The 21,412-nt window shown below is 40.0% G+C and overlaps 1 protein-coding gene across 50 annotated transcripts in view; it reads left to right on the top strand.

Moving 5' to 3' along the window:
* The window catches only part of RIMS1 (regulating synaptic membrane exocytosis 1), a 240,428-nt gene that overhangs the window by 124,154 nt on the left and 94,862 nt on the right, over positions 1–21,412 (top strand). For 44 of the 50 annotated variants that reach the window (XM_081904833.1, XM_081904834.1, XM_081904832.1 and 41 more), the window contains exons 6-15: positions 3,338–3,394; positions 7,525–7,592; positions 8,303–8,413; positions 9,481–9,580; positions 11,730–11,853; positions 15,157–15,203; positions 16,740–16,852; positions 18,360–18,490; positions 19,569–19,740; positions 19,849–20,005. In XM_081904833.1, coding sequence (XP_081760959.1) covers positions 3,338–3,394; positions 7,525–7,592; positions 8,303–8,413; positions 9,481–9,580; positions 11,730–11,853; positions 15,157–15,203; positions 16,740–16,852; positions 18,360–18,490; positions 19,569–19,740; positions 19,849–20,005 — 1,080 coding nt within the window. The remainder of the gene's footprint in view (positions 1–3,337; positions 3,395–7,524; positions 7,593–8,302; positions 8,414–9,480; positions 9,581–11,729; positions 11,854–15,156; positions 15,204–16,739; positions 16,853–18,359; positions 18,491–19,568; positions 19,741–19,848; positions 20,006–21,412) is intronic. The other 6 variants (XM_081904806.1, XM_081904837.1, XM_081904836.1 and 3 more) reach the window with 1 other exon arrangement.

The following is a 21,412-nucleotide window of genomic DNA, read 5'->3' as shown; positions in this document are numbered from 1 at the left end:
TCTCTATGAGTTCTTACTGACAGCCAGTGCTAGACCTTTGTTCTTGAACTTTGCTGGATAATAATTAAAGAGAAACAAAAACCTTAATCAAGCACATTTTAAAAGTTACGCTAGTGATGGCTTGCTTTGTTATCAACTTCTGCCCTTTGTCACACATTTATCCTTGAGCAGCCAATAAGAAGCATTGGTTGAGATAGGAAAAAGGATACCTCTGAGACCCAACCTTGTGCCTTCCCAGTACCACCGTGTAAATCCCTATATTCCTAGACCTGGGAAAAAGAAGTTGTGACTAGTCCTTCCAAAGCTCAGCACAGTACAGGATGTATCCTCTAAACCAATGAAGGCCGTAAGGTGGTGGTGAGAGACAGGATGTTAGGGAAGCAGCGGTTTAGACCTGCGAACACAAACTTATTTGCATTTAGGTGCTTTGGGGAACTGTCACAAAGCAGAAACTGTTGACGGAGCCATATTTTTGCAGTGAAACACAATGTGCCTTTTATTAATCGCCTCAGCCTTAGAACCACAGACTTGGAAGGAACCCCACTACTGCGGCGTTCCCAAAAGGGTGGAATTCCATGTCAGCTACTTCCTGCTCTGGGGCAACAGAAAATTAACATGGTCCATCACCTCTCTCAAAACTATGTAACCACACTTCTAGTAATGAGGATATGGCTGGTATGTTCAGAACCTTTGCTCTGCTTGCTTTATGAGAAGAAATGAAAACATTAACCCGTATTGTCCAGATTTCCTTTATCTGTGTCATCACAATCCTAATCGTAGCTTGGCCTAGAAAATTGTGATGAGGATTAGGATGTGTTGCTTGTGGCAACATTAGAGAAGTATTAAATATTATATAAAATCTGCCATTTGTCTTCTATAGGGGCAAATCAGGTCAAAAGAAGAATAAAAGCACTTCTGTGGAATGAAATTTGACCTAGTGCAGTCAGCTTACTCTCTGCCCTTCTCCCGTCTCTATGACCCCCCAGGTCAGGGTGTGAATCATTTGGAGTTAGGTAAAATACATAGAAAAATACAAACTAATATTATTATTATTATTATTATTATTATTATTATTATTATTATTATTAATACCCTTGATTATATTTTTCAGGGTATCTGGTTTATTAAATTTTCTTTTTAATGAACATTAATACTACAATGTTCCTAACAGACATGCAGAACCCAAAATATATTATGTTCCATGTCCACCCTGATTGCAGTATTTTCATTCAGGCATCAATTAAACTGCTTTAGCCATTCAGTTGTTAGGAGTTTACGATGGGCTGATTTGAGGGTGTTGATAATGATTTGTGTTTCGAATGCTCCATGGTTTCTGGTAGATTTTGTAGTAATTTCACAGTGCTGCTGGCTCAGATGTCTACCCGTAAGTCAGTGGAAGTCATGGCCTTGGGGTGGGGCTCTCCATATAGTTTTGCAGCCCTTTCCTGTACCTGGTCCCGCTTTGCACAAGTAGTACATTAAAATATTTGTAGTGTCAACTAACCGCTACCATTGTGTTAGTACAGTGCTGACCTATAGTACAGTATATCACTGAGAAATCTGTAAGATGTTATAAAAGGTAAAAGTAAAGGACCCCTGACAGTTAAGTCCAGTTGCAAACGACTCTGGGGTTTGCGGCGCTCATCTCACTTTACTGGCCAAGGGAGCCAACGTTTGTCCGCAGACAGTTTTTCCAGGTCATGTGGCCAGCATGACTAAGCCGCTTCTGGCAAACCAGAGCAGCTCACGGAAACGCCGTTTACCTTCCCACCGGAGTGGTACCTATTTATCTACTTGCACTTTGACGTGCTTTCGAACTGCTACATTCAACTGCTTTATTCAACTACAAATACTATTTTGTCTCTCCCTGCCCCATCTGCATGGGAGACAAAACTGCTGCAAAGGGAAGAGACCTGTGCCAGCGCTAAGAAAATCTCCATCTGCCTCTTTCGGCTCACTTTCTCTCTGCCCATGGAAATGCCCCCAGTTTCCGGAAGAAGTGGTCCATGTTCTGTGAGTGCCCCTTGGCAGTTGCCCAAGGCTTGTCTCGGTCAGCAGGTGAGAGCAGCATCCAGTAGACATATGTCTTCTGGCCCAGCTTTAGCTGCTTTTGCTTTTGGATCAGGCAACCTGAAGAACAACTTTGCCAGGTGGTGGGCTTCTCTTCTTTCTAACCCAACTCACACATTTCTGTGGTGGCCTCCTATCTGTGAATTAAGGGTGGGTGGGTCGGGTTTAATTTGTGTTGTGCCCGTGTTTAGATTGCACAGCAAAAACTCAGTCTAAATGTACTAAAGAGGAAAAACGGCTGCCACATTGTTACTGATTGCATTGATACTTGTGCTTTGAATAGCATTTGTCTGTGTCAAGTACTGGCAGATAAAACATTTATTTTCCCACCTCTGTGGGCAGGGAGCAGTGTTTTGTTTGGGGGTTTCCCCTCCCCCCTCCATCAGACTGTCTCTTGGAGTCTCCTAAAATCATTAAGGATTCTCCGTAGCCAGAGAGGCTCTTTAGCATTGCACTGAGCATGTATAGATTAATGCAGTAATCAATGCTCTCTCCACACTGCAGAGATTTGTATTGATGGCTGTGGCTCTTGTGGCCTTGTTTGGTGTCACTGTTGTAGAGTGTTTGACATTGCAGAATAATTTGGCATTGGCTCAGGAGACAAGGACTACAGGGACTTGTCTTATAGACCTGGCTTTGCACTGATTTGTTTTTTTTGGAGGGGGGTTTCCTCTCCCCCCCTCCACCCGTTGCGGTTACGGCTTTGCTACAGTCGCAGGCTGGAATTCAGCAACCTGCTTGAAGTCGGTTCTGCTTGTTTAGGTGCTCTGAGCTGAAGCTGCTATGTTTGCTGGTTTCCTTCAGTTTCTTCTCCATACGGTGTATTCGGGGACAGGTAATCTAATAGTACTGTCAGAATGGGAGGCTGTAGATGACTGTAAAATATTATTGCCAGTCAGTCTGAGTTTTGAAAAGGTTTCTTCTGGTGGTGAAGTACAAGCATAAGGGTGGGGGGGGGGAGAGATAAAAAGAGCCATTTTTTCTTGCTCTTTCGGGGGCAGGTGGGTTCCTTTACCTTTCATAATACCCATTCCTGATTTTTAAGTATATAACTGTGTTTTTAAAATATAAGCTGACTTTTTCAACCTTAAATATGTGTTTAGATTTTTTTAAAATTTTATTTCAAAATAACCTGTCTGTAAATGTAATTCTGGACAGGGTAAATCTCATTTAGCCATAAACAATATTGCACGTTCAAGAAAGTAATCAGATTTCAGAGGTTTTGATGGTCAGGGAACATATAATCATTCAGATATATTATTTTTAGCTAATCTCTTTGGCAGAAGAGAGTTGGTGAGCCCTGCGTCTCCTGAGTCGTGTTGTGGTTAGTAAATTTCATAGCCTTCAAATTGCAATAATGCAGCCTGTGTATTGTCATATAGTATGCTTTTGGATTTATTTATTTTTAAATACAATGTTCCCAGTTGAAAGCATTGCATTTCAGTTTTAGGCGTTCATGACTCTAATCTTGAATGTACCGTATTCATTTTTTGGCACTTTATATAGCAAACTGAGCACAGGGAACCTAAGGAGAGAAAGCAATCAACAAATTCTAGCCCAACCAACTTTGGTTAGCAATATCATGTTTGCCATAAAAAATAATGTTGTGAAAGATAAAGTGTCTGAGCATGTTTGTGTGAGAGAAATTGTATAATAGAGTACACATTATTGAATGCTGCTGCTAAAGTATCATTGTCATTAAGAATTAGGGACTCCATTTAATATGTCTGAAGTGAAATGGCACAAATAACAATGAGAGAAGGTATATTGTTTGCTCTTCAGAGGGAGAAATCTGTGCCTGAATGTGAATTTGTGCCAGTGCTCCTTCTTGTATGTTGCTTCCTGTCAGTTGCAACCATACTCTTGTTCCCTATATATTCAGGCTTCATCCTTTGAGGCAAGGTTGACAACATATTTGAGTGGGCTGTCAGCTGATGCCTCTCCCTCATTGGCAACATGGAGGCGCTAACTGGTGATGCCTACAGTTGGGGGGAATGCAGAGCAGGATTCATGTGGTGAGCTCTACCACAACATGTGCCCAAGTATGCCAGTTTATGGCACCAGATTTGCTTTGATGAGTACGCTGGCTTTGCACAACTACATACTTGCACACACCTCCTTCCATATTCACATGCCCTTGCACTAAGTTCAGAGGGGGAGGACCTGCCCATGATCCCACTGTTAGCCGAAGTTTGTAGGGTGGGGTGCATGAGAGGGCCTTCTCTGTGGTGGCTCCCTACTTCTAGAATCCTTTGAGGTGTGTCTGGTACTGATACTACACTAACATTTTCATGACAAGTGAAAATGCAGCTCTTTGCACAGACTTTGGGAGGGGATGAGAAGTGTGATGAGTCACTTGGCCATGATAGTATCTAGCTTGTTTCAGTATTTTTTTCTGATTCTTTTAATTATAATTTTAAAAGTAATTGTATATATAATATGTTGTTTTTTAATTTTATTTACTGTACTTCGTTTGAATGAAGGTGTGGTTTTGTTCTGCCCTGGGACTATCTGGTGAAGAACAGATGATAAATATTAAAACTAAATAAATATGCATAGCCTTAATTTGAGCTAGCATGTCAAAAAGGGGAGGAACTTTAGGAAAGATTCTGCAAGTTCAGCAACAACCCTAGCAAGAAAGCTCCCTAAACTATGGCTAATGTTAACTGTGATTTGATTAAGAACATAAGAAGAGCTTGCAGCAAGATGCCAATGGCCCATCTGGATCAGCATCTTGTTCTCAGCTGGCAACTGGATGCCTTGGATTATTTGTTTCATAATGCATTGTTTGGAGTTGGTTTGTTTCAAGCAAACCATAGTTAAAATGGCCAGTCTATGATGACATAGGAAACCGTGGTTAATCTAAAAATTAAAGCATGTGCATCCAAAGCAGATTGGGGAAGGGTAGGCTTACTCTTGTAATATTAAACTTTGGTTTAACATAAGGGTTGGCTATGTACTTGTACTGAGCTTTTGATATCAACCAGGCTATCTATCTATCTATCTTATCTATCTATCTATCTATCTATCTATCTATCTATCTATCTATCTATCATCTATCTATCTATCATCTATCTATCTATCTATCTATCTATCTATCTTATCTATCTATCTATCTATCTATCTATCATCTATCTATCTATCTATCTATCTATCTATCTATCTATCTATCTATCATCTATCTATCTATCTATCTATCTATCTATCATCTATCTATCTATCTATCTATCTATCATCTATCTATCTATCTATCTATCTATCTATCTATCATCTATCATCATCTATATCTATCTATCTATCTATCTATCTATCTATCTATCTATCATCTATCATCTATCATCTATCATCTATCTATCTATCATCTATATCTATCTATCTATCTATCTATCTATCATCTATCTATCATCTATCTATCTATCTATCTATCTATCTATCTATCTATCTATCTATCTATCTATCATCTATCTATCTATATCTATATATCCCAATGACAAATAAATGTGCCATTGATGCTGATGCTGCTGGTTGTTGTTGTTATCCTCTTCATCATCTGTATTACAGCTCCATAAAGTAGTTTGACATTATTAGCCCCCTATTACAGGTTTGTGTGGGTCTGGGGATAAGAGATAATGAATGAGCTGCTTTAGACTAACTAATGAATTCATGGCAGAGGTAAAGCAGAGTCTGCACAGTTTGCATTAGTTGATAATCAACAATAGCAGAGTGGCTAACAGTGCAATCCTGTGCATGTTTACTCAGAAGTAAGTTCTGCTAATTTCAATTAGACTTATTAGGTAAGTGTGCAGAGAATTGTGCTCCAGCTTGTCTTTACAAGGAAGCATCTTCTTGTACAGAATCCTGATCGGTATTCTAAACTGCAATCTCTGCGAATTGATTATTATAATTCATTTGTTGGTCATTATTGCATAACACAGAAGCATATACATCTCTCTCCATCACTTCACATCATGTAATTCATTCATCTTTTCTGTCTACCCCTTTTACTTGTGTGTCATCTCAAGTACATTTCCAGTTTTGCCTCCATTATTCAAATTAATATTGTGTATATATACTACTACATACCACACAAAATTATTTTAACTACTATCAATTGCTTACTAGCACAGCTATGTGTATGTCACTTGTTGTAGCTTTGGTTGCTTCTGTCTCCCCCAAATAGTGAGATGTTGAGCGCAGTTTTACTGGAAATTGATTATGATGGTGTGATATTTCTGAGTTGGATCCAGCTGAAGTTAGCTGAACTTGAGTTCCATTGAAATCAGTAACACAAGTTAGCCATCATTTAAGTGCTATTGATTTAAATAGGAACTATCTGCAGCTAACTTTAGCCTGAAGTACAGTCCTATGTATTTGCAAATGTACCCAAGTAGGCCATATGGGGACCTGGAGCAAGCAAGCAGCTGCTCAAAATTTACTGCAGTTGGAGATTGTGGGGTTGACACAATCAAGCTTGTGTTTATAGCATGCAAATAGAGTGTGTTGTTTTATATGTAGAGGGGTCCAAGGTTCAACCCTAGGCACCTCCATTGAAATCATCTCAGGTTACAGGAAATATGGTACCTGAAATCCAGAAGAAATACTATCAGAATGGAGCTAGATAGGCCAGAATAAATAGCCCAGTTCTGCTTGATGAGATGAGTTATATTGGGTCATGGGCTCATCTTTCTCTTTCTCTGATATGACTGTGAGGAAGATTTTGGTTTCACTGAACTGTAGCTTAAACCCAACAAACTGGTTAATCGTAAGCATGGATTGTTTGAAACAAGCCAGCTTCAAAGCATGGATTATGAAGCTGGCTTGTTTTATCAAACCACAGTTAACATTAATCATAGTTTAGGATTTGGATGACCCACTAAACTCTGGTTAATCTGAAAGTGTAGCAGAAGCTTCTGATTTCCTCCTTGTGCCTGTGCTGAAGGAGAGAATGAGAGCATTCACCCCTGGGTAGGAAGACTTGACTCAGTCTGGTATTGCTAAACTATGATCTAGCACACGTATGGGGAAGCTATAGTCTTCTATATGTTGTTGAGCTACAACTCCCATTGTTCCTGACCATGGGCCATGCCAGCTGGGTCTGATGAGAGTGATGAGAGAAGTCCAACAACACCTAGAGAGCCATAGGTTCCTCAGACTTGATTTAGGATGTCATCTGAATGCGGCCAATCTGAAGTATCTCCTTGTATTTTTATATGCTAGCAACATCAGCATCTTGAAACACTGTAATATAGAAACAGTCTTAACAAATTATAAACTCAGCCAAAACATAAACTCAATCATCATGCAAGATCTGCAGTTGAATAGGGAATTGTATATTATTATTATTATTATTATTATTTCTAAATTCAAACACTAAATTCAGTTCAACTCATAATGCAGTTAATGCATTTCCTTCAGAATACATATTTCATTTCTTTCCTTTCCTATATATTCCAGGTGATTTGGATTATTACTGGCTTGATCCTGCCACGTGGCACAGTAGGGAGACATCTCCTATTAGCTCGGTAAGAAATATGCCAAATTGGTCTATTGGATTAAATTAAAATAAACGATTTATTATTATTATTATCATTATGGTGTTGGTTGGTTCTTAACATGATGATATGAAAAAAGACTGTGAGTTGTTTTTATGAATAATCACAAAACATCTTTAATAGGTAGGATATTTTTGTAGAAAATCTACTCCTTCATCCAATGAATAAACTTAATAGAAAAATGGTATAAAACAAAAAAAAATCCTTCCAGTAGCACCTTAAAGACCAACTAAGTTTGTTCTTGGTATGAGCTTTTGTGTGCATGCACACTTCTTCAGATACACTTCTGTATATGTGTAGCTGAAGAAGTGTGCATGCACACAAAAGCTCATACCAAGAACTAACTTAGTTGGTCTTTAAGGTGCTACTGGAAGGAATTTTTTTTGTTTTGACTATGGCAGACCAACACGGCTACCTATCTGTAACCAGAAAAATGGTATGTTAAACGATAAGGAGTTGTGTACTTTGTCTTGGATCGTAAGTGTGCCTACCATTCTAAGTACTATGCTGGAGACAGCAAACAGTTTAAATAACCAGCATAGGCAACATGCGGTCCATTGATAACTATAAAAATAGATGCCCAACGCCTTTATTACATCGGGGAAAAGAGTGTGGCTTACAGACTTGATTTGTATGCATAAACAGGAATTTGCTTCTCCTTGTTTGCTTATTTTTAATAGCATCCTGTAACGTGGCAACCATCTAAAGAAGGAGATCGCCTAATTGGTCGTGTTATTCTCAACAAGAGAACAACTATGCCAAAAGAGTCAGGTGCATTGCTGGGACTCAAAGTAAGTACTGTGGAGGTTAGGCTGTAAATTCATTCCAATATATTTTAAAGGTTGGCTGTGGCCTCAGTGAGAGAACTAAGTGATGGGTGATGTCTCCTCCTCAGGGTACTAATCTTATCTTTGGTTTTTGGACCTTGTGGTAGGAAAACAGGAAAAGGATGCTGTGAGCCAGTCCGCACCTTCCCAAGTATGAAAATAGAACCATGAGCCATAGAAATATATTTGGCATTTCTGCTCCTTTAATGTCTGAGGCAGGGGCCTGACATAGATATAATTTGCAGATAGGCTCAGCAGCCTTTTCTGACCTTTCTCTTCCTCCCTGTGAATTCCTAATATAGACAGATGAATTCCAAACTCCTTTCCAAATAGGGGAACATCTCCCTTCATTAAGAACAGTGAATGCATATTAGGTTGCCAGTTCAAATAGCCATGGACTGAGCAGGTTCAAGCTGGCCATAACCTTTAATTAGAGTTTAATGGGAAGTGGAAAATAATAATCATAAGATTATCATCCTACTAGATCAGACGGAAGGGCACATTAGTCCTGGATTCTGTTCCCACAGGGGCCCAATCAGGAATGTATGTGATTCCCACAAGCAGGACACAGTTGGAAGTAGCAATGTTTCTGAATACCAGTTGCTGGAAACCACAGGAGGGGAGAAGGTTCCTGTGCTCGAATCCTGCTTGCTGTTTTTTCACAGGCATCTGTTTGGCCGCTGTGAGAACAGGATGGTGGACTAGCATGAGCCATTGGCCTGGTCCAGCAGGCTTTCCTAACATTCACAATCCGTGTTTTGACCTAGAATCTGTTTAAGTATTAATATGAATATGAGAACTTATAGAAATAGAGTTTTGCATGTATAAGGCCTCTGAACATTACATAAAATATCACTTCAGCAAGGACTGTTTTAACTTTGAACTTGTGTGGCCTGTGTGTAAACATTCTGGTCAGCAAGTCGTGATAGGTAACTTGCAGCTGTCTATTGGATTAAATAGTTTTTCATTGCATTCCTTCAAATGTAATCCACTGTATTCTGAAAACTGACACTTTCCCCCCACTCACTCAGGTTGTAGGAGGAAAAATGACTGATTTGGGACGACTTGGTGCCTTCATTACCAAAGTAAAGAAAGGTAGCTTGGCTGATGTGGTGGGACATCTAAGAGCAGGTAACTCAAGCCACTGAATTTTTTTTAATTTTTTTTTTTGATGTTGCGAAAACAGCACTACTGTTGTGTTTTGTGCTGCATTTACAGCAGGAACGCAGAACTTTTTCAGGACCACATTTCCCCATAAACCTTCTGGGGGCCAGAGCTGGGTGGGGGCAGAGGCCAAAGCATCAGATTTGAGCCTTACATACTATGTACAGTGGGCTACCTTCCAGTCATGCAAAAGTCAGAGGTTCTTACATCTACAGACAACACACACCACTCCCCAACCTTCATCTAGGCATTATGATAGTTAGAGGACATGTTTCAGCCAAGCAGCAGCTCTCATGGGGAGTGTGGAGTGGGCTCACTGCGGAGCATGGTGTGAGGACAGGGCTTGGTCCTGGGGAGGGAGCAGGGCATAGGGAGAGTCCCAAGGCCCAGACGGAGAGGCCTAGAGTGCTGCATTTCATCTCCAGACGTGAGGTTCCCTATCCCAATTTAAAGTTTGCAATAAAACATTTCAGTCTAATGTGATGGTAGCAATATATTGAGAATCACTATCTTTACTGTCTGTAATAGTGTGCCGGTTGCCCTTAGAAGCAGCTATTTATATATGGTGAAAATTAAAAAAGCATTATATTTATATAGAGAATTGGAAGGACTTCCTTATGTATGCATTAAACATTTAATAACATGTTTAATTTTTAAAATAGCATTTAAATATTAAGTGTTGACATTATTATCAAATTGCTTACGTGAGCAAAAATGGGCCCTAAATGAATCCACCCAGTTGAGTGCACTGATCCCCATGAGAAGAAGCACCTTTAGATTGCATGCTTGACGCCCTCTGCTTAAGTGAACATGGAAGTCTGAAAATAAATGGATACATGCAGTGCTTCTGCAGAACTGCTTGGGGGCCAGAGCTGTGCCAGTGCCTGGACTCCCCATTCTGTGTTAGGCGGACAGAAACTTCGGAATACAGAAGGAAATCGTCTTCGGTGCAGTAAAAGACTCCTTATAGAAAATGATGGGAAGTGATGAAAATTGGGGGCTTTGCAAATTTTTGGGATCTGTGGATTTTATTTCCATACAGATAGCTCAGCTGGTAGCACATAAGACTCTTAATCTCAGAGTTCGAGCCCCAGGTTGTGCAAAAGATTCCTGCACTGCAAGAAGTTGGACTAGGTGATCCTCAAGGTCCCTTCCAACTCAACATTTCTGTGTTTCTTCGATTCTGCGATTGTGTTTGTATTCAGGGTACACTGTATACAAAATGAACTGAACTAAGCTTTGACGTGAGGATCGTCAAACAGCAGTCTGCCTGGCATGAAAAAGAGCCAGGGCTCTTCGAGCAGCCTCTTTGAACATTGAAACGCCTGAAGAAAGTGTTGGTGTTTGATTGGCCACTTGGAGGAGCTTACTTCTGTCTACATGCATTGGCCAGGAGGGTGCTTCTCATAGAATCATGGAATTGTAGAGTCAGAAAAGACCCCAAAGGTCATTTAATCCAACCCTCTGCAATGCAGGAATCTCCTGTCTGGCCGGCATATGCAGAGGTCACTAGCATACAGAAAAGATGGATTTTGTCGCACATTTAGTTTTGCACAATTAAAATGGATTAAAGTGCTCTGGCACAACAACCCACTTAATAAAGAGCCAGACATTTTATGAAAGGGAAAGTAATGAGAAAATGCACTAGAAAAAAATGAGATAATGTTCAATTGATGGGAAGTCATATAACCTTATTGCAACTAAGCAGGATGAATGCTCAATAAATAGTGGGTGTTGAATACTACTACTAATAGTAATAATAATAATAAATTAGTTATACCCCTCCCATCTGGCTTGGTTTCCCCAGCCACTCTGGGCGGCTTCCAACAAAAGATTAAAAATACATTAAACCATCAGTCATTAAAAACTTCCCTAAACAGGGCTGCCTCCAGATGTATAGCCTGTTCATAAACAAATCAGAATGGATGCTAAATAAAGAGCAGGTGCTGTATAACTTCTACATAAGCTTTCTGCAAACTTATCAGGATGAATATTCAATAAACTGGCCATCTGTAAGCCTGGAAAAGAAAGCTTTTTGGGGGAGGGTATTTGTGTGTGCTTGTGCAAAGTGATATGAAAAGCAGGAGAGGAAATCTCCCTTGTGTTTACATTCAAGGTGATGAAGTTCTAGAATGGAATGGCAAACCGCTTCCCGGAGCTACAAACGAAGAAGTTTACAACATTATTTTAGAATCAAAATCAGAACCTCAAGTTGAAATTATTGTTTCAAGGCCTATTGGGTAAGGTTCGAATCACTCATTTTGTAAATGCACAATGTTACATGTGGAATCTTGCCTCCGCCACCCCACCCCCTGGTCATAACTATGTAAGCATTTCTCTGTGTGACTCAGTCTATGCACACACACACATACATTCCCCCTCTCAATCTTCTCTCTCTCTCTCTCTCTCTCTCTCTCTCTCTCTCTCTCTCACACACACACACACACACACACACACTTCAGACATTTCAGACATTTCTCAGTAGAAAGTAAAGGAGATGGGTTAACTTGGAGGGCTCTCCCAACCCAGGGGTGAAGAAAGGCGTTGTGATACCTGGAGTGGGCGTCACTACGTATGATACATGCGCCATATGTAGCGATGCCACACATGTGCTGTATAACTGCCGTATGGATGGTGCTGGGATCCCTTCATCGCCGCTGCAGCCATCTGTATGGTGCTGGAGCGGCGCCGGCGGCAAAAGCTACATACAGTGCATGCATGTGATGCCGCACATGTGCTGTACTTCATGGTTTGCCTCCGGCACCGGGATCCTCTGCTCATGGCTGTAGCCGCGAATGGAGGATCGTCCACATGCGGCTGTGGGGACGAGAGCCCCCGCAGGGTGACTTCTTGTCACCCCCGCAGACATGGAACCTGGGGCGTACCACACACACACACACACACACGCTGCAACGCCACTGTCCCAACCCATGTCACCATTTCAATCTCCTTTAGTTTGTGGAAGGCATATGTTTGCTATAGGAGCCTTTTGTATTCATGAACTCCCATCCCCCAACACTCATTTTAGAATCCTGATTTTCCATGAATGCATAAGGCTTCATTTTGCAGCTTGTCTGCTTTCACGAGCTGGAAGGTGATGAGATTAGTGATGGAAGAGGGGCACAGCTTGCATGGTTATCCTCACCGGATGTCTACTTCCCCCTACATTAGGAATGCTGGAAGAGGGCTATTGTTGGCATAATATATGCACACAGTTATTTTAAGAATAAATAAAATGGAAAAGGACTGAAGGGGTGCAACCACTGTTAAGTGGATTGACCTCTTGAGAAAACCACATTGCTCTGTATAGAGGTTGGGCAGGGATGTGCGTCGTTTTAGGAGTTGTAGCTAAAACTATAAATATAAGGGGGAGGGATAGGGTTTGGGATTTTTAATGATTATTGGACACAGGTTCCACAGGTGTCACAACATTCTCCTTCAGATTTTGCTAAATCTGTGTAATTACACAAATATTGCAGCCACGAGGTCAGACACGGCAAAAAAATTTACCGTTTCCCACACTACTTTGGATTAATTTCTTCTTACATGTTACATTTATTTATGTGTCATGTTTATTTATATAAAAGTGGAGGGTTGGGTTTCTGTGGCATTACTGTGGCACAGACAACAGTTCCCTGGATTCTGTGCAACCCACAATGCTTCTTTGTTTATGTGTGAGAATAATCAAGGCAGAAAGTGGCTTGCCCATATCATGCAGCTTAAAGCTGTTGAACAAGTCTCTATGCACCATATCTCGATATCATCCACACATGCTATGGCTAAAACCCCTGGCAAGGACTAGCAAAATCTCATGCTGCCAGGGGCTTTATAGATTCTGGTGAATCCCCAGCATAAAATTATGGTAAATCCCCACCCAAATGTAAAACTAAAATTTGAGGATGAAGGTAAAAATTCTTGTGATATACAATCAAAACTGCTCAAGGGCAAACAAAATCTTTTTGGACTGAGAGCCACTAATAGTTAGCATGTTTTGCTGTTTCAGTGGCTAATGTATAAGAACTGCATCAGATGTGGGAAATCTTTGGCCCTCCAGATACTGCTGAACTACAGCTCCCACCATCGCTTACCATTGGTTAGGCTTCCTGAGGCAGATAGGAGTTGTTGTTCAGCAACATCTAGAGGGCTAAATGTTCTCCACATCTGCTGTACAATGCCCATTCAGAAGTAAATCCTACTGAGTTCCAAGGGTGTTTAGAATTGCAGCCCTATTTAGGGATATATCAGTTTTCATGTGTATTGTATTTTCATGTGTTATTATTCCATGCGTTATTATTCCATGTATTATTATTACCTTTATTATTATTTTTTACCTTTTCCATATTTTCTTGGTTTTTTTCTTTGTTATTGTAAGTTTTTTTCATAGGCTTCATTCAGCAAACTCCTTGAGACGCGTGTATAAAAACTTCTAGTGAGTTACACAATTTGTGTCATTTTCAAAAAGGGGGAAGTCAGAATCACTAGCTGTAGATAGCTGTCACCCTTCTGTTCTCCAACATGTTTCCCTTTGTTGTCTGATTTTACAAATATTGTGGAACATCCAACTGCAATAGTAACCTGATAGTGTGTTCATATTGAAGTTGCTGCCTGTGTTGTAATCGTTGTCAAAACCAAATGTACATTAGTGCTGTGTCCCTTAGGATCATCAGGTTCTATTGTAAATCCCAGCTTTACTAATGGAAAAAAAGGAATCGTGTTTGGAAATTAGGAAGGAGGAGGGAAAAGTTTCATGAATGGGCTGCGGGATTTTGTTATACTTACCTTACTTTTGAGGTGGCCAAAGTTTTCTGTGAATATCCCTTCATTCTACAAATCATCTCTCTGGTGCTGGAATTTTCAGCCTTCCTAGGTGTCCGTAACTTAAGAAAATCTCAGCTGGGCTTTCCTGCAAGAGACTGCATACATTGCTCCTGATTTATTGTTGTTTTTTTTTGTTAAATGTGATCTTTTCACTTTTAAATATATTATGGCAGGGAGGTTGTTGTTTTTAATGGATTTTTTTGCTGAAACAAAATCAGCAAGTGCTCCAATCCCAGGGGTTTCCCACTCTTCAGCTAAAGCCTAGATGATGGTGTCATAAAGTATCACTCCCTGTAGGGCTTTCTCAGATCAGGAAATACAGGCACCCAGGGAGGCTGCAGGCTACTAGAGAAATGTGTAATGGAAAGAAACACACACAGTGCCCTCATCTCTCTCAGCCCTGTGCCATCAAATTCTAAAGAAAATTGAAATACATTCTAAAGCTTCCTGGAAATGAAGAAGGAAGATGAAGCCTCTTTTGCAAAAAAAACAGAGGATAGGTTTCGGCATAGCACTATGAGAGAAAAATTAAAGTAAAAACAACAATATATCTAACAAAGATGTATCAAAGACCTGTAAGTGGGGGATTTTTCAGGGCCATGAGTGAAAATCTGAGGGTAATTATTGTTGAAAATTAAGTAATTGCCTCCCTCTAAAATTAGTCCATGTATTTGTTTTGTAGAGAAGTTGTTCAGGTTTTTCTAATTTTTCTATACCTCTTTTAGTGACATTCCAAGGATTCCTGAGACTTCTCATCCTCCACTAGAATCTAGTGAGTATTTCCTTTGTTCTTGTTTATGCTTTGAATGAAATAAAATAATTTAGAAGAATATATGCAGCATTATGCAGTCTGTAAGCACAATCTTTGTCTAAAACTACTTTTGATACCACTGGGTTCAGTCCACAAAACGTTGGTGCTGATATGCCTACACTTTCAATGGTGAGAACTCTCAAATGTCACCACCTGAATGGATGGTTTGAATTCACTTCCAGTTTAGACAAGAAACTAGCTAGATCATTTCTTCTGTGGCGTGGTAAAATTCCACATAAAAATGGAGCTTTGACAAAAAAGAGTTTTTCCGTGAGAAAACGTAACTTAGGGTCTTCCTGCGCCATCGTTTCCCTGAATTGCAAATGTGTATTAACTTTCCCTCTAGGTTGTGTTTCAGTTGCAAAAACTGAAGAACATTCAGCATCTGTTGTGTGGTATATAGTTGCACAATCATATTGCACATGAATATTTGTGAAATTTAGTGTGATATCCAATGTTAGTTCTCATCCCATCAAGTTCAGTAAGTTTGCTCAGAGTACAACTTAGCTGAATATCACTCTTAGTGATATTATTCTCTGAACACCTTTAGCATTCCACTGCCAACTTTATTTCTGATTAACAAATGGTGACAACAGTACTCCCTCCCACATCTTATTTGTTTATAAAATTATTTATGAGGCAAATTTTGGCCGGAAAAAATGACCCCCAAGGCAACTTACATTTTGAAAACCTTTTCTTTTAAAATTTATTTTAAAATGAATTTAAATTGAATTTAAATTTATTTTAAAATGAATTTAAATTTATTTTAAAATGAATTTAAATTTATTTTAAAATGAATTTAAATTTATTTTAAAATGAATTTAAATTTATTTTAAAATCTTTGACGCCTATATTACTCTCCAAGTTTTAGCAAAGAATGTCTTGCCCATTCTTACTCTTTTTTTATTACTATACTGTACCGAGTATATTCTCCCCTGTAGCGAGATTATCTGTCCCCTTGATATTGGATGGAATATTGACATTGAAAGTAGCCTCAGGATTATTACTTGACTGACCTAGTGGAAAGGCTATCAGTTTTCTTATTTTGTTTTTGCATCTGCTCAAAATCAAATGTTTTGTTGAAAATCCATCATTCAATGACATTTATCAGAATTTTCATTTTCCCCCCTTCCCTTTCCTGCTCCTCAATTTTTCTATCATTTTCCTTTCTATAAAGATTTGAAAATAAATAAATGTGCAGCTATGGAAAATGGGCTACAAAGGGAAGGTACTTTGTTTCTTTTACCATCACCATCATTGCTGTTGTTATTTTGGCGAAGACCCTTTTGTCACCCTCCCCTCATCTATTTTGAAAGAGAATCTTCTTTCTCATGTAGAATAGTCAACCCATTGGTTTCGGCATCTCAGAGTAGTTGGTTCAGTGTGTGCAATGCTACATGTTAAAAGCAGCAGCAGTAATGAAATTGTTTTTGGTGTATCTTACATTAAACTGTTGTCTCTTCCCCCTCACATTCCCCCCCCCCCCAATCCTTACAGGTTCTAGTTCATTTGAATCTCAAAAAATGGAACGGCCGTCAATTTCTGTTATTTCCCCTACTAGTCCTGGAGCCCTAAAAGATGCTCCACAGGTCCTGCCTGGGCAGCTCTCTGTAAGTACAAAATGGTGTTCACCGGCAGCACATTTCGTTTGCTGTTTTTGTTCAGGTATAGGTTACAAAACTGAGCAGATTAGGAGGAAAATGTCAGTGAAAATTTTAGCCTTTCCTTTTTGTTTTTTATTTGATGTCTGTGCAGCCTAAAATATATGCAGAAAATGTTTTTATTGACATTTTGGTAGCAATGCTTTTGTATGAACGTTCATCACTAGATCATCCAGTGATGACTTAGATGTATGCATAAGCTATCCCAGATATAACACCACACATACAACTTCCACATTACCTCCTGTCCTCTTGATTTCTCCACACTTGATTGCTGCGCAGTCAGATGTGTGAACTGACTCAATGAAAACACCTCCACGTATAGCCCGGCTGGTTTTACAATGCAGCAAGTTGTAGGAGGGTAGATGAATGTGAGAACTGGTGTGGCAAGACTTTGGCCCTAGTAGTGGGTGGGGGAATCATTTTGGGCAGCAAAATGTACTGATCTGGGGTAGCTTATTTACACATGCAAGTCATCCCTTGATATAACAGTCATCAAGTGATAAACATGCATTAATAAGAACATAATAAGAGTTCTCCAGGATCAAACGAAAGGTCCGCTTAAGTTTGACATCCTGTTTCCCACATTGGTCAAGCAGATGCCTTTGGACGGCTAGCAAGTAGAGGCTGAAGACAACCACCCTCTCCTGTTGTTGCTCCTCAGCAGCTACTGGTCAGTGGCTTCCAGGTTACCTGAAAGATCTCCTCATTTTATCCTCTTTAGAGGTCTTGCGCTTCAATCAACCACTTAGGCTGGCAGAATTTGCACTACAACAGATGCCACATAATACCCATTCTGCTTTTGTAAGAATTGAAACTCCCTGCCTATTGATATCAAGCAAGCCCTTTCAATGTGCTCTATTTCGCGCTGAGTAAAAACATTCTTGTATAGACAAGCCTACCCAGATGTTTAGAAAGTTCACACATGCTTTTCAATTGTATTTTAAACCTGCAAACTCTCTATACTGTTACAAGGCGGGGGGAATTGCTGCCTGTTTTAGCTTTTCATTGATCTTAATTACTGTGTTTTATATCATACCTGCCCTGTAAACTGTCCAGGGAAATAGCCATCATGACTATTCACCATTAACAGGCTCATCCTCCATGTCTAACCCTCTTTGAGGCATCTGAGCTTGTGACCACCACTAGTTTCCTTTGGTATTGAATTCCATAAATTAATTAAATGCTATGGAAAGAAATACTTTTGTCTGTCCTGAATCTCCTGCCCATCAGTTTCAGTGGATCATGCCCAAGATCTTATCAATTAATCAAGTATATTGTGGCTAGCCTTAAGGAAGGAGTGGATATTTAAATTTACAATACTGTATTTTACTTTTGCCATTTTAAAATGAGCATATTTTTACCCCAGCTCAAGTCTCAAGGATCTCATTGGATATGAATCCAAATGAATGCATTTTCTGGACTGATAACTTACAATTATTTTATAACATTTTAGGTAAAGCTTTGGTATGATAAAGTTGGGCATCAGTTAATAGTGAATGTTCTTCAAGCAACAGACCTGCCACCCAGAATAGATGGACGCCCGAGAAATCCTTATGTAAAAATGTATTTCCTTCCGGACAGAAGGTAGCTCTTTAAATTAAAAACATGCTGAAAAAATAGTTTGAAAGAATATACTGTATTGCTATATGTTTATATGCTTTTCTAAAATAGCCATGAAAAATCCATCTATGAATGGCTCTATATTTAGAGTAATTTACTCCAGTCTCCTCATGGAGATTCCTCATGTTCTAAGGGCCATCTTTGAATAAGGGTTAATACCGTGAACTGTATATTTTATTGGGGGAGCAGTTAGAATCCTTTTTGATGGAAGGGATTTCCATTTCCACAATGGAAAGTTATCCTGGCCCAAGAAAAGAATATTCACCACACCACATCTTCCCTTCCAATGTTATCCCCCCTTCCCCTCTTCAACCTTATGGGTGGAGCTGATTTTTCCATTTATCTGTCCCTTTCCCATTAAATGTGTGTGTGTGTGTGTGTGTGTGTGTTTGTGTGTGTGTTGATAGATGATAGATAGATAGATAGATAGATAGATAGATAGATAGGTGATAGGTAGGTAGGTAGGTAGGTAGGTAGATAATACAATAAAAATATTTTTGTCCAATCCTTGGTCTTTTATTTTGAGTGCAACTTTTGTACCAAACACTCAACCCCTGGCTTGTGTTACTGATAGTTCATTCACTAAATGGACTTGGGGTGATGGATAACTCTCATAATGGCTTGGTTCATTTGCCTGCCACTTCGTCCTTCCACTCACTTAGGGGCTGAAACTCAGTGGTACAGCATCTACTTTGATTACAGAAGGCCCCAGATCCAATCCTTGGTATTTCCAGGTAGGATTAGGGGAGAACCCTGCCTGATGATCTGCAGAGAAGCTGCCAGTCAATGTATACAAGGCTGAGGTAGACGGAACAGTGGTCTGACTCAGTTTAAGGCAGCTTCCTATGTTATAGTTTCTGGACAACCTGAATGTCCCCTTTCAGCCCTTTTGACTGTCCTGGTAGCACTCCCTTACCTCACTTTGCAGCTACCAGGGGTAGCCCAGCAGAATACGTATGGTGGTAGTAGGGGGTGAGTCGGAGGCCTTGCTTCCTGCATTGTGATTTACAACAATGTTTTGTTTTTTGTTTGTTTGTTTCAGTGATAAGAGTAAGAGGAGGACCAAAACGGTAAAGAAAAGCTTAGAACCAAAATGGAACCAAACTTTTCTCTATTCCCACGTGCACCGTAGAGATTTTAGAGAACGGATGTTGGAGATCACGGTTTGGGATCAGCCCAGAGTGCAAGAAGAAGAAAGCGACTTTCTTGGGGAGGTGAATGCACATACGTTGGCACTGCAAACTAGTTCTGTTGTAGACATGTGACAGGATCTCCAGAGCGTTTTGTTTTCTGTTAATGAAGCTTGCTCCCTTCCCCCACAGATCCTTATAGAGCTGGAGACAGCACTTTTAGATGATGAACCACATTGGTATACGCTGCAGACGCATGATGAATCCTCACTACCTCTGCCTCAGCCATCACCTTTCATGCCAAGGAGACATGCCCATGGTGGAGAAAGCTCTAGCAAAAAATTACAAAGTAGGTCCACGACTCCTTTTTCTTTTGGGCTAGTTTGTTATGATAACAAAGGTGTACTAACATGTGTTAGAACATGTAAGCAGCTGCCTTCTTTAAAAGGTTCCGGAGTTTTACTTGAATAAGAATGGGTGTGAAAATTTCAGCTTGGATCCTAAGATAAGTTTAGGACGTTCACAGAAGAAAGGTTTTCTCACCGCTGCAGCCCCTCTGCATCTAGGGGTGGGGAAGAAATTGAGTTCTGTTCACATTTAAAGACTAATCTACGTTTATTACCACTTTCTGAAACAATATGCTTTACCTAAGATTGCAGCATTGCAGGGGGTTGGACTAGATTACCTTTGGGATGCCTTCAAACTCTACCATTCTATGATTCTGTGATTCTATGCAAACCAAAACATCACTGTGCTTTGAAATTTGCTCTTCTCTGAATTCTGCAGTAAAGTTCTCCAGCCAAGAAACGTGTACAAAAATGCATCTGCAGGCGATGACCATTTTAAGTGCGCCCAACTGAAACACGGTCGCCGACTTGTGATCACGAGTCCTTATCTTAGCTTAAGAATGAAAAAGCAAGAAACTGAGAGAAACCAATTGACAGATTCACTGATCCCGTTTTGCGACCTACCAAAAGCCTCTCCTGAGCTATGTGGGATGTATACAGGGAGCTGCTGGAAGAGACCCTCTAGAGCAGCCTTTTTCAACCTTGTGCCTCCAGATGTCGTTGGACTACAACTCCCATCATCCCTGACCGCTGGTTCTGTTAGCTAGGGATGATGGGAGTTATAGTCCAACAACCCCTGGAGACACAAGGCAGAAAAGGGCTTCTCTGGAGTGTCTTTTTGGATGTTCACAGGTGGCTTACACAGTGAGGGGAAGAAACTCCCCACCCCCAGCAAAAGTTCTCTTACCTTAGGATCCAAGCATTGATAAGCAACAGCGCTGAGCAGCATACACTCCCTCAGTGACCTTTACTGTTTCCATATTAATTCACTTAGCTTATGCCAACTTCGTTGTTGCTAACACAATGTGGCTGTCATCTTCAGTCCAATTTATTTCTAAAGCAATTTCACTGTATTCAGCAAGTGGGGTCCTGTAAATGTCACTGGAAGATTATGACATTTGATTCTTGGCTGTTGGCACTAATGTATAGCTCTGGATTTGCAGCAATGTATTTGAAACTCTGTACTAAGTTTCAAAGTCCAACAAAAGGTCCAAGTTCCTTTGACTTTTAAACAACTTTCAGGACCATGACTGTTCTCTAGCTCAGAAAATGTGTACATTTAATGGGAGTGGGGAACTCAACAGAATCCAAGAAAAGAAGTCCATGTAAAGCTGAAGTTTCAAGCCCTACATGGTTCTTTAGCAGCTAGAAACACTGGGTTTCAGGCATGGAATGTAACTTTAGGTTAG

Source organism: Podarcis melisellensis (assembly GCF_964234715.1).
Source record: "Podarcis melisellensis genome assembly, chromosome: 3".
Classification (NCBI taxonomy): domain Eukaryota; kingdom Metazoa; phylum Chordata; class Lepidosauria; order Squamata; family Lacertidae; genus Podarcis; species Podarcis melisellensis.
The sequence above is the reverse complement of the archived record's forward strand: the minus strand, read 5'-3'. Positions and strand labels throughout refer to the sequence as shown.